We start from the raw sequence: 13,861 nt of genomic DNA on the forward strand, positions 1-13,861 counted from the left end.
TGGAAAATGGTTTGGACGAGGGTACGCCAGATATTTTTATTGGAGGATGGTATCTCCTATCATTTGCATGACACCAAGCTTCCTTATAAGGAAAATGTGCTAATCACATGCTGCAGTTCTAAATAGTGATTCTCAAATCAGAAGAGGAGCTGCAAGTAATTGGAACACTTTTTCAAAGATTCTGATGTTCTTCCTTCCATCACTGATTTATAGTCATTCAATTTAATGGAAGTATCAATGCATGTTGAAAGGACTATTAACTATGTTAATGTCAAATTATCTCAGAATTGAGCAAAGTTGACCAACACTAACTCTTCTAAAAGGTACTTAGCATCAGACATTTATACTTAGAGAACTTTGTCTCAATAACTCGGAAAGGAGAAGAAAGGTAGTTAAATGCTTCCAAAAATAGAAGGATTATTTTTATTCTTTGGTAAAGTCCAGTGGTTTTGAATGGTTTTCAGATGTTCCTCAAACTTGGGCAGGAGTCATCTGCCTGATATAAAGGAATGTGTTTAGGAATGTGTACTTAGGAATGTGTTTTCAAATCTGCATTTCCACTTAACACTGAAGCATTCCATAATCATTGGACCCTGGAATAATCCGGAATACATTGTTTTGTCTGCTTAACTACTCTCAACTGGCAGGGAGATTTACCCTTCTAATTGAAGCATAGCTTTCTTAATCATCTCTGAGTAGTCATATTGATGTTTTCTGCCTTTGCTGCTTAAAGTACCTAAAATCAGCCTGTGAAATTAAGCAGATCTATTTTCCTGGGATTTTCTGCTTAGGTTTGACTTGAAAACACTAGTCTGACTCTTACAAAGTTATTTTGAAGAATTTTAAACTAAGGATGATAAAATATTCATTCCATGATTCTATTTTGATTTTAACTGAAGTTTTAAGGGAGCGTATACTCACTGTTTGAATTACGCTATTTGTATCTGCTAAAATTAAGGAAGATAAAAAGATATTCAGCATCTGTGGTGCAGCAATGTCGAGATATTATATTTTACCCTAGTGACAACAGAAATAGTATCTCTTAGGGGGCTTATTGTGTCCCTTTCCTTATTTTCTCCTTATCTCTTTTATACCATCATGTTTTAAAGCAACAACAAAAAATATGTGACACCAAGGAATCATACATTTTCAAATACAGAGAGATAACTGAAAAATGCAACAAAATAATGCATCCATCCTAATTTTCACAAGGAAATATTTATTGAGCCTCTACTAGGCACTGTATGTGGTTCCAGTGACAAGCCAAAAAGACAGACAGTGCCTCTTCTCATGAAGCTGAAGTTTTAGAAGGGTAAACAGCAATAAAACAAAGAAGTAAACAAATAAGTAAACACTAAAATGCATGTAATAGTAGTGAATTTTGATTGGTTCTGTGGAGAAAGCAAAAAGGCAAAAATAGAGAATGGCAGGGGGGAACTGAGGTCAAGAGCGATTTCTCTGGGTGGTGATACTTCAGCTGAGACTTAAAGAATTCAAAAGGGAAGGAAAGGCTGGATATTTCAAACAATGGAACAGTACAGAGACTTGTTTAAGGGACTGAAAGAAGACCAGCTTGGTGGTATCAAGCAGACAAGAGGGAAAGTGTTACACAGTGAGCATGAATTTAGAGGACCAAGCTGAGAAGCAGCCCTTTGAAGGTAACTGGGAATATCAACTTTACTAAATCTAGAACATGGTATTTTCTTTATGATTTTTAATATTAAAGTTTATTAAAACACTTAATAAAAACTGTTCTAATCACAAATAAATATATATATAGTCACATTTCTACATATATATATAAACATACAGAATATATAGCAACATGCCAAAAGAGGTCAATTGTGATAGTATAACTTACATTTACATTTTTCTACTATAAATTCAACCAATAAACAACCCTGCTACGCAACTGCTATCTCTATCTCTGTATCATCTATATCTATATGTATATATATTCCACAATATAGAATCTCAAGCTCAGTGTGTCCCAAAATTACCATCTCATTATTTCTCCAACTCTACCGGCCATTTTCATTCCTGCACCTTGAATTCCTTTCTATACAGGTGGCTAAAAAATCTACCTGGTTACCCAAGCAACACTTAAGTGTCACCCTTCACCTTCTTTCTTTCAAGTCGAATCAAATAATACATCCAATGGATATTATTTCCTAAGTTTTATTCAAGCTCACCATTTAAAAAAAAAAAAAAGTACCAAAGCCCTGTTCGTTCCATGGCTCACATAGCCTTCCAAAACATCACCTTTGGTTTCCCCTACAGTTGCATCTTTCCACCACTCTCTATTCTGCACTTCAGCCAGACCATTTGTTCCTCCTCTAGGCCTTCAAGTTTTCTTCCTAGATTGATTCAGAAGCTCCTCCTTCCACCTGAGCTTCACAAGACTGGTGAACTCCTTTAGATTTCAGATATATACCTGTCCTCCTATATTCAGATTACTTGTCACCTTCTAATATACATTAGACAACATGAGAAGGAGAACACTTGTATTCCCAGTGCAAAGTAGAGTACATGCTGAGTCTGTGGAACATAGCAACACTTAAAATATATTTGCTAATTAAGAATTGAATGTATAGTCCCTATGATAGCCTAAGAACTGTGCTATCTGCAAAATAAAGAGAGATAAACAGTTGATGCCCTCAGGTTACAAATGAACTGATTTCTGCAATATGTTATGACAAGTGCAAAGTAAAAAACAGAGGCATGCACAGGGTTCCATGGTATATACATTTCAATACACATGTATACAGCACTTTCTGTATAACAGGCATAATTCTGTTTCCATTACTATGAGGTAGATATTAATGACACTCATTTCATAGAGTGTATACTGAGACAAAGATAAATAATTTGCCAAAGGATATGTTGCTAGTAAGCTGAGTTTTGAACAGAAGCAGCTTGAGTCTAGAGCCCATTATCTCAACCTGCCTCTACTCTAGAGCCCATTATGCTCTACTGCCTCTCCCATGGAAGAGGTCTCTAACATAATAATTTGGTAATACAATTCTCCTTTCTACTGGAAAAGTATAATGAGGCTTCAGAATGGTGTTTCAAAGAATGAAAAACTTGCTCTGTTTTCTATGAGAAGGTTGTTGAGATATCCACTCCACCCTTAATAAGCATAGAATGTACTTATCAATTTGGAACAAGCCAACAATATTGAACTGTTAAGTCACCTGCATAGACCTTGAGCTTCATATTTTAAAATATATCTATTGCTGTATATTTGACTTGGGAAAAAAAAATACTTATTTTGATAAATACCTATCTTATGATTCTGAAAAGAAACATGTTTGCCAATTTTTTGCATCAATATAAACTATTTTTAAAAATGTTTTAAACTTGCCAAACTGCTGCCCTGAATTGTTTATTGGCTACACTAAACATTATTGCAATTACCTTGACTTGTTACCTGAGCATATTAGAAGTCTAGACTCTGAAACAAAGTGCTGAAATGTAAGGAATCTGAAGTGCTGAGTGTGACAGGGAAAAGAAAAAGAAAAAATTTCCTTTGTCTTCTAGCAGGAATACTCAACAGCATTTTACCTTATAAGAATAAAAGATAATATGTAGAACAAATAAAATCTAACTTTCTGAGTAACGTACATTTGCATTGAGGGCAAAGTAATTTTATATATCTTAAAACCAATATTGGTATTGCATACCTGCCAACTTAGCACACATTTTAGCAGAAAAAGGATAAATAATGAAGTGAGAATATTTATAAAGTTGTGATCAATCAGTTGGTTCATAGTTTTCAAGAAACCAAGCTGTTTACTGGTATTTAAAATTTGTGAATAAATGTTAATTACTACCCAAGGTGCCAAATTCTTTACTTTCATTAATTACTAATAAACCACACATTCATATAAAGTTAACTTTTCCAAAACTCAGGACATAAAACGATATCAAACTCACTAAGTTATATAGTTCTGGTAACCACATGAAAAAATAAAATGTTTTATATTTTAGAAACTGATAAAGAGGGCAAGTCATTTTTTTTTCATGCTGGAAGAGGCAGTTATTTGGTTATTTCAGACAAGCTGTATTTGAAAAGTCTAAATTGGAAGATACTCATATAATCTTAACAAATACTTTTTGGTAAGAGATCTTCAGTATGGACTATCTACCACAAATATCTTCGGGCTAGAGCTATTAAAACAGATGTATATTTTTATTTTAATGTCCCTGAGCAGCTGCTTATTATACTTAATATTACCCATCATTTTTATCACATTTATATATGCAACATGTATTTATCAAGAAAAATTCATATGTTTAATAATCCTTAATATTTCATTCCTAAACCATTCGAAATCTCCAGATTAAATTTCAATTAGTTTTTGGATCGATTTGTGTTTTAGTTCAACCAGTGATTAAGCTGAATTGACTGCATTAACCAGATGCTTATGCAAAATAGACAAAGCCTTTGTCTCAGGGACACTAGACATTTGTCTGGTGGAAAAGTTAACATTAGGTACTTGATAATACTACTTAATACTCTTCTATTATTAGACAATGTTTAAATTCAGTTTTCTTCCTACACTAGTGACAAATAACCCTGGCTGTATCCTCCTGTGGATCGCATTACCAATAAAGGGTTATTATTTCCTTCTTAGGAATGAGAAAAGGTTGTTCTTATTGACAACCTAGAAATGCAGGACCAAGATTCTCCTCAGTTTTGCTTCTGCCCTTGCTCACATGCATAAAACTAAGATTCAGTTTCTCTAACCACTTTTGAAGATCCCATAGATCTTTTTTATTTCCATTTTGAAGATACGTTGTACAACCTATGATCGTTCTTAGAAAGGCATGTAAGAAAGGAAAAATAAATCAGAAATAAGCCAACATTGACCAAAACCCCAGATATGCTTTGCTGGAACTATTCCGCAGCTGAAACTTGGGAAAGAGACATTTGCTCTCTGTTTTGTTGAATAAAGCTCATAGACTTGTGTGGTAGGTCTTCTTGTCTCTGCTTTATAAGTCTCAAAATTTAAATAACAAACCCAAAGTTTCTAAGTAAGTTGTGAAACTGATATTCAGGCCCTTGTCCATCCAAACCGAACACTGATGACCTTGTGTTTGGCCAGGCTGCCATCTACCTTAACACATGTACTCAAGGCCACAGAGCATTTACAGAGAAAGGAACAAAACTAAGGGTGGGAATGTGACTAGTAAAATCGTGTGAATGTGTGTTCAGTCATAGTTGATTCACAAGGAGTTCCTAGCATGTACCCACATCACTGCAGCAAGTGTGCAGTGAGACTTCAGACTCAGATGGACAAAGCAGTCAGCATTTCTAACGTCAAGGTATTTCACTGCAGCATATAAATGAAAAATACTTAAGAAACATTTCCAGCAGATTAAAGTATTTGATAGGAGAGTGATGTTTCAGAAACATGGTTGTGACCTAGGAGTATAGACATTTGGCCTAAAAAAGCCTTATTTTTATGATACCAGTTGTCAAATGGGTCGGCGGAACAAAGTGTTCACTTATATCAATGTTTACTTCATTTTATTTATGTTTATCATTCATTTCCTTTTCAGGAAGCATCGCCATCATTGTGCCTCTTGTCCTCTTGGTGACTTTAATAACCACCTTAGTAATTGGCTTAGTGCTTTGTAAAAGGAAAAGAAGGTAAGAAAGATGTGATAATCGAGTCTAACAGTAAATACATTACAAAGTTTCAGAAACATAGTGATTTTTATTCTTAAAATGTGGTTTAGTTATTCCAGCTGCAAAACTTATTTTTCAAAACGTTCTTTCCCTCTATTTCATCTTAAGTGATGATATTCAGACAGTCCTTCCCTATGTTATGTTGATAGAATGTTTCCATTTATATATTCTAACAAAACTAACAGGGGGTATATTAATTAAAATTTTAATAGACTCTTACATTTGTGGTAGTTTCCTTGAAACAGCCAGAGTCTGTTTTTTTCTTTTAAAAATTAAACCTTTTTTATGTATTAATGTGTAAGTTTGGTAATGTCAATACAGTCATACTCAGTATGCACTGTATATCACAAATTGTATATTTCATTCACAAATTGTACATTTATTTATTGTATACAGTGCTGGAAATATAATTATTTCAATTTATCTGAATATGCAGTTACAAAGCTCTAAAAGGAGTGGATTGTTTGTCAGGTTATCATCCAGAACTAAGCGTTGGTCAGTTTTTGAATTCTATAAATGAGGATTATAGCCATGTGACTTGGGAACTGAAACAATCTATTTCAAAGTTTCTCTACCACTATTTTTTTTTAATTAAATAGGAAAAGAATTAAAGAGGATAAGTGAATTTAAAAGATAATTGATGTATTGACTATTATTTGCTTCTAACTAATGTGTTATTAGCTATTTATGGGGAACATGTTCCAAGTGTATTTTTTATTGTTAAATCTAAATAATTGGGAAAAAATAAGATGACATCAAGACTTGAACTTTCCATCAGTTGTATTAAAATAATCAGCAAATCTACAAGTATGGTAGTTTTCATACACCATGACTGTCATGTTTAGACAACTCACACCTATATTAATGCTCACATATTCTAGGACAAAAACTATTAGAAGACAACCTATTATCAATGGAGGAATAAATGTAGAAATTGGCAATCCATCGTATAACATGTATGAGGTGGATCATGATCACAGCGATGGAAGTCTTTTAGATGCTGGTTTTATGGTAGATCCAACAAAGGTAATGTTTTAAGATGATGGACAGTAAGCACTAACATTCTTGAGTCATAACTCTATAATATCATTCTTAATTTCATCAGCCTTTGTTTTATCTAGAGTTACAGTAAAGAATTTAGGATGAGTTGAATGTGATACTCTCTTCTAAAGAAATAATAAAATTCTAGACTGTATTCACCTCAAGCATGAAATTAATATAACATGTTTTGGAAATTACATATTTATTTATTTACTTAATTTATAAACATGTATAGTTTACTGAAAATATCTATGCCAACATGTTAGCATATCTAAATATACAGCCTTGTATAAAAATACTGATTTATTTTTCAATAACATATAGTTTATCACTGTCAAAATAAGTATTTTATTCCAAAGTGGTTCACTAAAGAGTCAACTACGCTGTGTGCCCTTAGATTTGCTTGTAATCAAATCACTTAAAAAAATTTTTTTCTATCTGCTCTAATATCCTTCCTTTTGATTTCAGACATGTTATTGATATATATAGCCTAAAAAGTTATTTCTTTTTAAAAAGACTCTATTAGTTTGTTTTACTGTATACTCAGATTAAGAGAAATTAATAAATGATACAATTATCCAGATAAATTTGCAAATATTTTCTTCACTGTATTATCTGCATGATATTTTGCATGATAATTGCAAACTATTTTACTGTGAATTAAGAACATCAGTTTGCTATTATAGAATGATTTTTCTCAGCTTGTTCATTCATTTATTGAAGTTATTTATTTTCTTATACATGAAAGGTACTTTGTCAAAAATACACCTTTATATTGTAAATAATCATGGTGACCAATGTATGTCCAGATTTTTTACACTTATAGCAACAGTTGTTCCCAAAGAAGTTGAATAGGTTCCCATACATTTAATCTAATTCTGAATCCATGGTCAGACTTTCCAATACTGAAATTGATGGCCAAGTATTCATCTTTCTCAAAAAAATCATTTTTTGCATGTATAAATTTTTATACTATCAGAAAATATTGTGATTTTTTTCCTAATGAGAAATAATTTTATAGCTACTGTTAATCATTAACTCATTAACTAGCTCCTACATTTGAAACTGTTCATGAAATAAATCCTGGAAACCTAAGTTTCAGTGTATTCTACTTGAAATTAAAGAACAATATAGTGCATATTGTTTTTTGATAATTTATCTATGAAGGAGACAGACATCTTAAATAATAGATTTCTCATATTGTTTGAATTTTTCTTAGGAAAAAGTACAGTGGCTCTAAGTACAAAATGGAATGATGAGGATATACTTTATATAGTTTTCATAAGGAAAATTCTCATTTTTCCCATCATTTTTATTTCTAGTGATAGAATTAAGCCAATTTTGGTTACTTAAATAGCTTTTTAGTACTCCATTTAAATTTTTTTCCACATTTACTATAGGAAGATAAAACTATGCTTCAGTGCCCTTCAAATATATTTTTAATGTACTTGGCACATAACACTCAATATTTACTTACCAATTTGCTGACTGATTGACCAAAATTATATTAAGTGTGACTTAGATGTCTAAATTTATCTGGTTCCTGATGTTTGAAATGAAAATAGGAATTGTTGCCTAAGAAGTAACTTCAGAGAACATAATTCATCCTAATAGGTACACACAATTTTGAAAAGCAGAGGGTCACACTGATGCCACCTTAATGATTAAATGTTTTTCATAGATTATTCACTGTGTCTCAATGGTTTGATGGATTCCTGATGTGATTAAATGTAAATTGCATTACACATAAAAAATAATCTGTATAACAGTCATTTTTGTTATTTTCAAAATGGATAAAATTTATACTTCAATAATACCTTATAATTAAAATAATTGATATAGTAAAGTTAATGAAAAATATTTGATTATGGAGACAATCACAGAATAGCTTGAAAAGTTCAAAGGAGGGAAATTAGTATTTACTTATTTTATCCCCAAATTCATCTCAATTCTTACTTGGGCTGATTTCAATATATTTTAAATCAGACCTCTGTGGGGGAAAATAAAGAGACAAATTGATCTTATGTTTATTATTTTTTTCCTGAGACCCCTGCCCTTGTCTCAAACTTTGTGACCATTAATTTTTAAGAGGTGATAGTTCCAAATGTTTTTTAAAATTTGCATATTAATTAATATTTTTATACTTTTCAATTTTTCATCTAGGTTTTTTTTTTCTTTTTGGGTCACTAATCAATATTTTATCATGTACATGAGCATACCAAATTGGCTTATCTGCCCTTAGACCCAAGAAAGTCTAGTCAATGTTCTTGCCTAGAGATTTAGTGAACCAATTTAGTTACTAATTAATGTGTTTTATACCAGAGAGTCAGATTTCCCAAAATAAAGACGTTTGTTTGATATGTCAAATTAATTTTCTTTTCTAAAAATATAGAGTGGTGATGAATCATTAATTAGACGCAGTCAGATATTTAAGCATCCAGAATGGTCTCTCTACTGTCAAAACTTTTCAAAGTGACAAAACTTTAATTTGGGGAGGTTGGTATATTTTTCACAGAGTTATTAACAAAGATAATTTTTGGGGGGAGGATAAAGTTAAATAAAGAGAAATGAATGGAAGTTTCTGGAAGCATGGCATGTCTATCAGTAAGCTGTACATCATAAGAATGTCTACAGATTCAATTTTAATAGTTCTTTCTTAAGTTATTAAAGCCATCTTGAATACACTGTTTCATGCCCAGGGCTAGAGAGTACTTTTTATGTTATTTGTATGGCTTAACATGAATTTATGTCAATGAAAATAGTTCGATGATATTAGATCAGAAACTAAAATTCTCTGTTTACATACAGGCCAGGTATATAGGGGGAGGGTCCAGTGCTTTCAAGCTTCCACACACAGCGCCGCCCATCTACCTAAACTCTGATTTGAAAGGACCACTAACTGCCGGGGTGAGAGAAGAAAGTTCATTATTTCATATCCATTCCATCACAGAACCCTCACGATCAAAGGTGATTGCTGGTCTAAGATAGAGACTTGTCTTTAATTGAGTTTTTAATTAATAAGAGATTTCAAAAGAACAGTCAAATTGGGGGCTTATGTTATATGTCCTGCCTATGCAAGATTACATATAAGACATGTTATCATTTTAAAATGATAAACTCTTTTTAAATGCAAGCTCTTAAAAGTAGAAATATCTCTTCTGCTGGATTTGAAAATGTGATTCTGCTTCAACAATAAACGAGTATTTGATATTCTCAGAAATAAATCGCTAGTTAGAAATTTAAACAATAATTTATACTTCAATCTATGTTTGGTTTTATTCACTTCCTACTAAGATGTTTTATTTAGTATATGAAAATTAGTGTCCAGTCATATAAAAATGTATTACAAAAATGGCACCATATTGAGAAATCAGAAATGGTTTAATGAAACCATCTAAGATTTTTAAATTAAGTAACTGGTTTCTAGAGAAAGATGCTCTGTCTAAAATTACATGGTTCCTGTTAGAAGAGGGACAAAATAGAGGTAATCAAGGGTCCTGGGAATGAGTATTTCTCCCTTGCAGTGCTCCCGTCAACTGTTCCTCATTCTCATTTTTTATCATGTTTGTCTCGTTCGCATGGCTCAGAGATAATAGTGTTTCTTGTTTGTAACCAAGACTTAATGTTCTTCCAGTGGAAAGATAAACCCAAACTAAATTCCTTGGGTTAAGTTGTAACTGGTAAAATAATGAATATTGTATGTGTTTTTCAACTGAAAGAGATCACTTCTGCATGCCTCAGGTCAGCTTCAAAGGGTCTAAGTATCTACGAAACTTACGTTGACAGCTTACTTCGCAATTCCTTGGAAAAGTCACCAAATATTTCCAATGATAAATACGTATAGGTTGTTTGAAGCAAAAATATTGTCTTTATTTTAAAGTCTACTCTACTGATATATTTTACTTTCATTTTTCTTTGTTTTCTTGTTTTGAACTTCATAGTGAAAAAGTATAAGCACCCAGCAATTAGATGACTTCCTGTAAAGATATCTTTCCTGACACTGTAATAGCAACAGAGGGAAAACATGGACCGGAAATAAGACAATTTGGTTTAATATTTTATGCTTTTAAATAAAGTATCTGTGAATATAGATTCCACAAATATTTTTTGGGGCTTTTAATATTATGTCAAAGCTCCCCTTAGGTTCACAAGTTACCTGAAAAATAAAATTATGTTTGTGTCTAATACTATGCTCAAATCAACTAAAGCCTATAAACAGGCTTAATAGTAATTTAAATAATTACTATTTAGTACATTAAATGTATTGCATATAAATGTATGCATAAATATCTAAGTGGAAGATAATGTGGTCAAAAATGATAAAATTGTATTTATTTATTTTTCTCTCCTTCAGCCAACAAATTACTCCAATCCAGTGTACGCAAAATTATATACGGATGGGCAAAACTGTCGAAACTCCTTAGGAAGTGTTGATGAAAGGAAAGAACTACTTCCAAAGAAAATTGAAATTGGGATAAGAGAGACAGTGGCATAATGAGTGATACCTTTTATATACTGTATAAATGTATAAAATATAAGGATTACTTTTGTATGTTCCAACAGTATTATACTTGTTTTGACATCAGCATTACACTTTTTCTTTATCTTTTTCCTGATTAATTGTTTTCTGAGTTTTCTGGGTTTTATTTTTTGCTGATGACTCTTGACTGACCATTTATTTGTATGGTATTTTTATGAAAAAGAACTGCACTACAGTACAATTTACAACGATGCTGCTGATATGACACACCTTTGAATTTATTAAAATAACAAACAACATATTCCTTTGTAGTGTGAGTATGAGCAATCTATTTTATATGAACTTTTTTGGTTCTACTTAACAACAAGAGAATCTCTGCACTTTTTCATTATATGGGCTGAAAGCTATAATACAATGTCATTTTATTTTTCCATTCAAATTGATAGAAGAATGATTGAATGGTCAACCCTCTTCTTTGTGCCCATTAAGGTTGAGTCAGCTGCTGAAAATAGATAGCCCTCACAAGCTCAGCATTGCCTGCTTTGAAATTAGCCTTAGACTGCCAAGTGATAGACAAGAATTTTGAGGAAAAAAAACTTAAAAATATATATAAAATGAATAATTTGCATGAACACATATGACTACAACATTTTCCAAAATTTAATGGACTCTGTGATATACTAAACATATACACCCTGTAAACAATAGATATATTTAGGCAATAGAACATAGCAAAAATATAACTGAAAGTGGAAAGACCATACTTTCGATGGACTCAAAACTTTTGTTCTTCCTCAGTCCTGAGGTAAATAGCCAGCCTAGAGCCCAACAAGGCATTGGGCACTCATGTCTGAGGAATTTCTTCCCAGTCACGTGCATTTTGTGGAAGATTAACCCAACCCCTGCCCACACAGACTCCTGAACAATAATATATAAGCACACAAATTGATGACAGAATTTTAATTACGTGAATGCACTCTCTTTGCCAGGTCAAAAGGAATAAGCAAAATAGCCAGTATAGTATAGAGGAAATACCTATTTTCAATATACAATATGACTGATCCATATTTTCCCTGTCCAAAATTTATTCCTTAAGGACTTTGCAAGTTACTGAATGACAATTGTCTGCCCATAATCAAAGGTGGAGAATATAAATGCTGACCAGTTACTCTGGTTTCTTTTGATTATGCAAAACATATGGACCCCATTCGCTTTCTCTTTATTTGTTTTCAAAGTTCGATCCACCCAAGGACGATTTATTTAAGTTGTATAAAAAAGATAACATTTTTATACAAATATAAACTTTAAAGGCACAAAAGATTTAGTCACAAGGTATGGAGGGCTTTTTGTTCCTCTGATAGACATGACTGACTTTTAGCTGTCATAATGTATTAACCTAACAGATGAAATATGTTTGTGGTTGCTCTTTATCCCTTTGTACAAGCATTAAAAAAAAACCTGTTTTATAAGGAGACTTTTTGTTGTACTATGTGCATGCATACTACCTATTTCTAAACCTATTTGCCATATTGAGGCCTTTATAAATGATTGATTTATGTAATACTAGTGCAATTTTGCTTGAACAATGTTACGCATATCATAAACTTTTTCAGGTTCTTGTTTAAGTACATTTTTTAAATTGAACAGTATTTTTCATTTTGGTTATAATAGTCATTTTGCCTATGTTTCTACAATGAAGTGTTAAATACTTTATAAGAAATTGTTGACTGACTTATTTAAATGAAATTCTACATATTTAAGAGCTTGTGTTGGGTAGTTTTTAAAAATCAGAAAATTCCCTTCTTGGTGGAGTTAAATATTCCTAGAAAACTATTTTAGTAAACCTGAGACATAATTTTTGTTTTATCCGTAGAACGTACTCTCTGGGGTAGGAATGATTTCATTGCATCATTTTGAAAAGCACAATTGAGAAGAGATTTTCTCTCTCCTTGAAGCAGAAATGTCGCCTTAACTTTTCATTTCCTCCTGGCATAATTTCTTGTGTTGGACTCTATATTGCAAAAAAAACAGAAAAGGAAGATAGTTTGTGCACACAGTAGTATGACAGTTGTTACTGAAATAAGCCAAAGCTCTTCCTAGCCATTCCCAGTCTCAAAAAAGTGCTTTATGAAAAAAAAAAAAAAAAAATAGGTTAGGTTCCAAAAGGCAAAAAAAAAAAAAAAAAGTGCTTTATGGAAAGCTGAAATTCCATTAGCTGCTCTTGGGATGCTATTTTGTAAGTGGAATGGTTATTCATATACTTACTTGGATATCAGACTAGAGGCACAGATGTATGAGGGTCTGATTTATTGGAGCTATCATTGAGGTACAGTGTCTGAAGGAGCCCTTTTATATCAGAGCTTTACAAAGGTAACTGAAATTATTATTTGAAAAAAACAGAACCCACCATTTAGGATGATCATGATTCACCTAACATTAATTATAAATATCTAACAAATCATATATGATATACAATCAACCAACTAACACTCGGGGTTGAGCATCAGTGACCTGTTTTCTCACTAGGACACTGGCGAGAGCCGTAGTCAAGTGTGCAGGATGGACTTTTTAACCCTTCGGCCCTATCTGTATTTTCACAGCCCTTGTATCCCCACGGTGTTTCCCTATCCCATGCTGGTTCATTC

General features: G+C 32.3%; 1 protein-coding gene across 1 annotated transcript in view; it reads left to right on the forward strand.

Moving 5' to 3' along the window:
* Window positions 1-13,241, forward strand: part of LRP1B (LDL receptor related protein 1B) — a 1,911,502-nt gene extending 1,898,261 nt beyond the window's left edge. Inside the window, exons 88-91 of the mRNA XM_057505633.1 lie at window positions 5,566-5,656; window positions 6,577-6,721; window positions 9,545-9,643; window positions 11,091-13,241. Of these exons, the coding sequence (XP_057361616.1) occupies window positions 5,566-5,656; window positions 6,577-6,721; window positions 9,545-9,643; window positions 11,091-11,231 (476 nt within the window). The 3' untranslated portion in view covers window positions 11,232-13,241. The remainder of the gene's footprint in view (window positions 1-5,565; window positions 5,657-6,576; window positions 6,722-9,544; window positions 9,644-11,090) is intronic.
* The last annotated feature ends 620 nt before the right edge of the window (window positions 13,242-13,861 follow it).

Source organism: Manis pentadactyla, chromosome 8 (assembly GCF_030020395.1).
Source record: "Manis pentadactyla isolate mManPen7 chromosome 8, mManPen7.hap1, whole genome shotgun sequence".
Lineage (NCBI taxonomy): Eukaryota > Metazoa > Chordata > Mammalia > Pholidota > Manidae > Manis > Manis pentadactyla.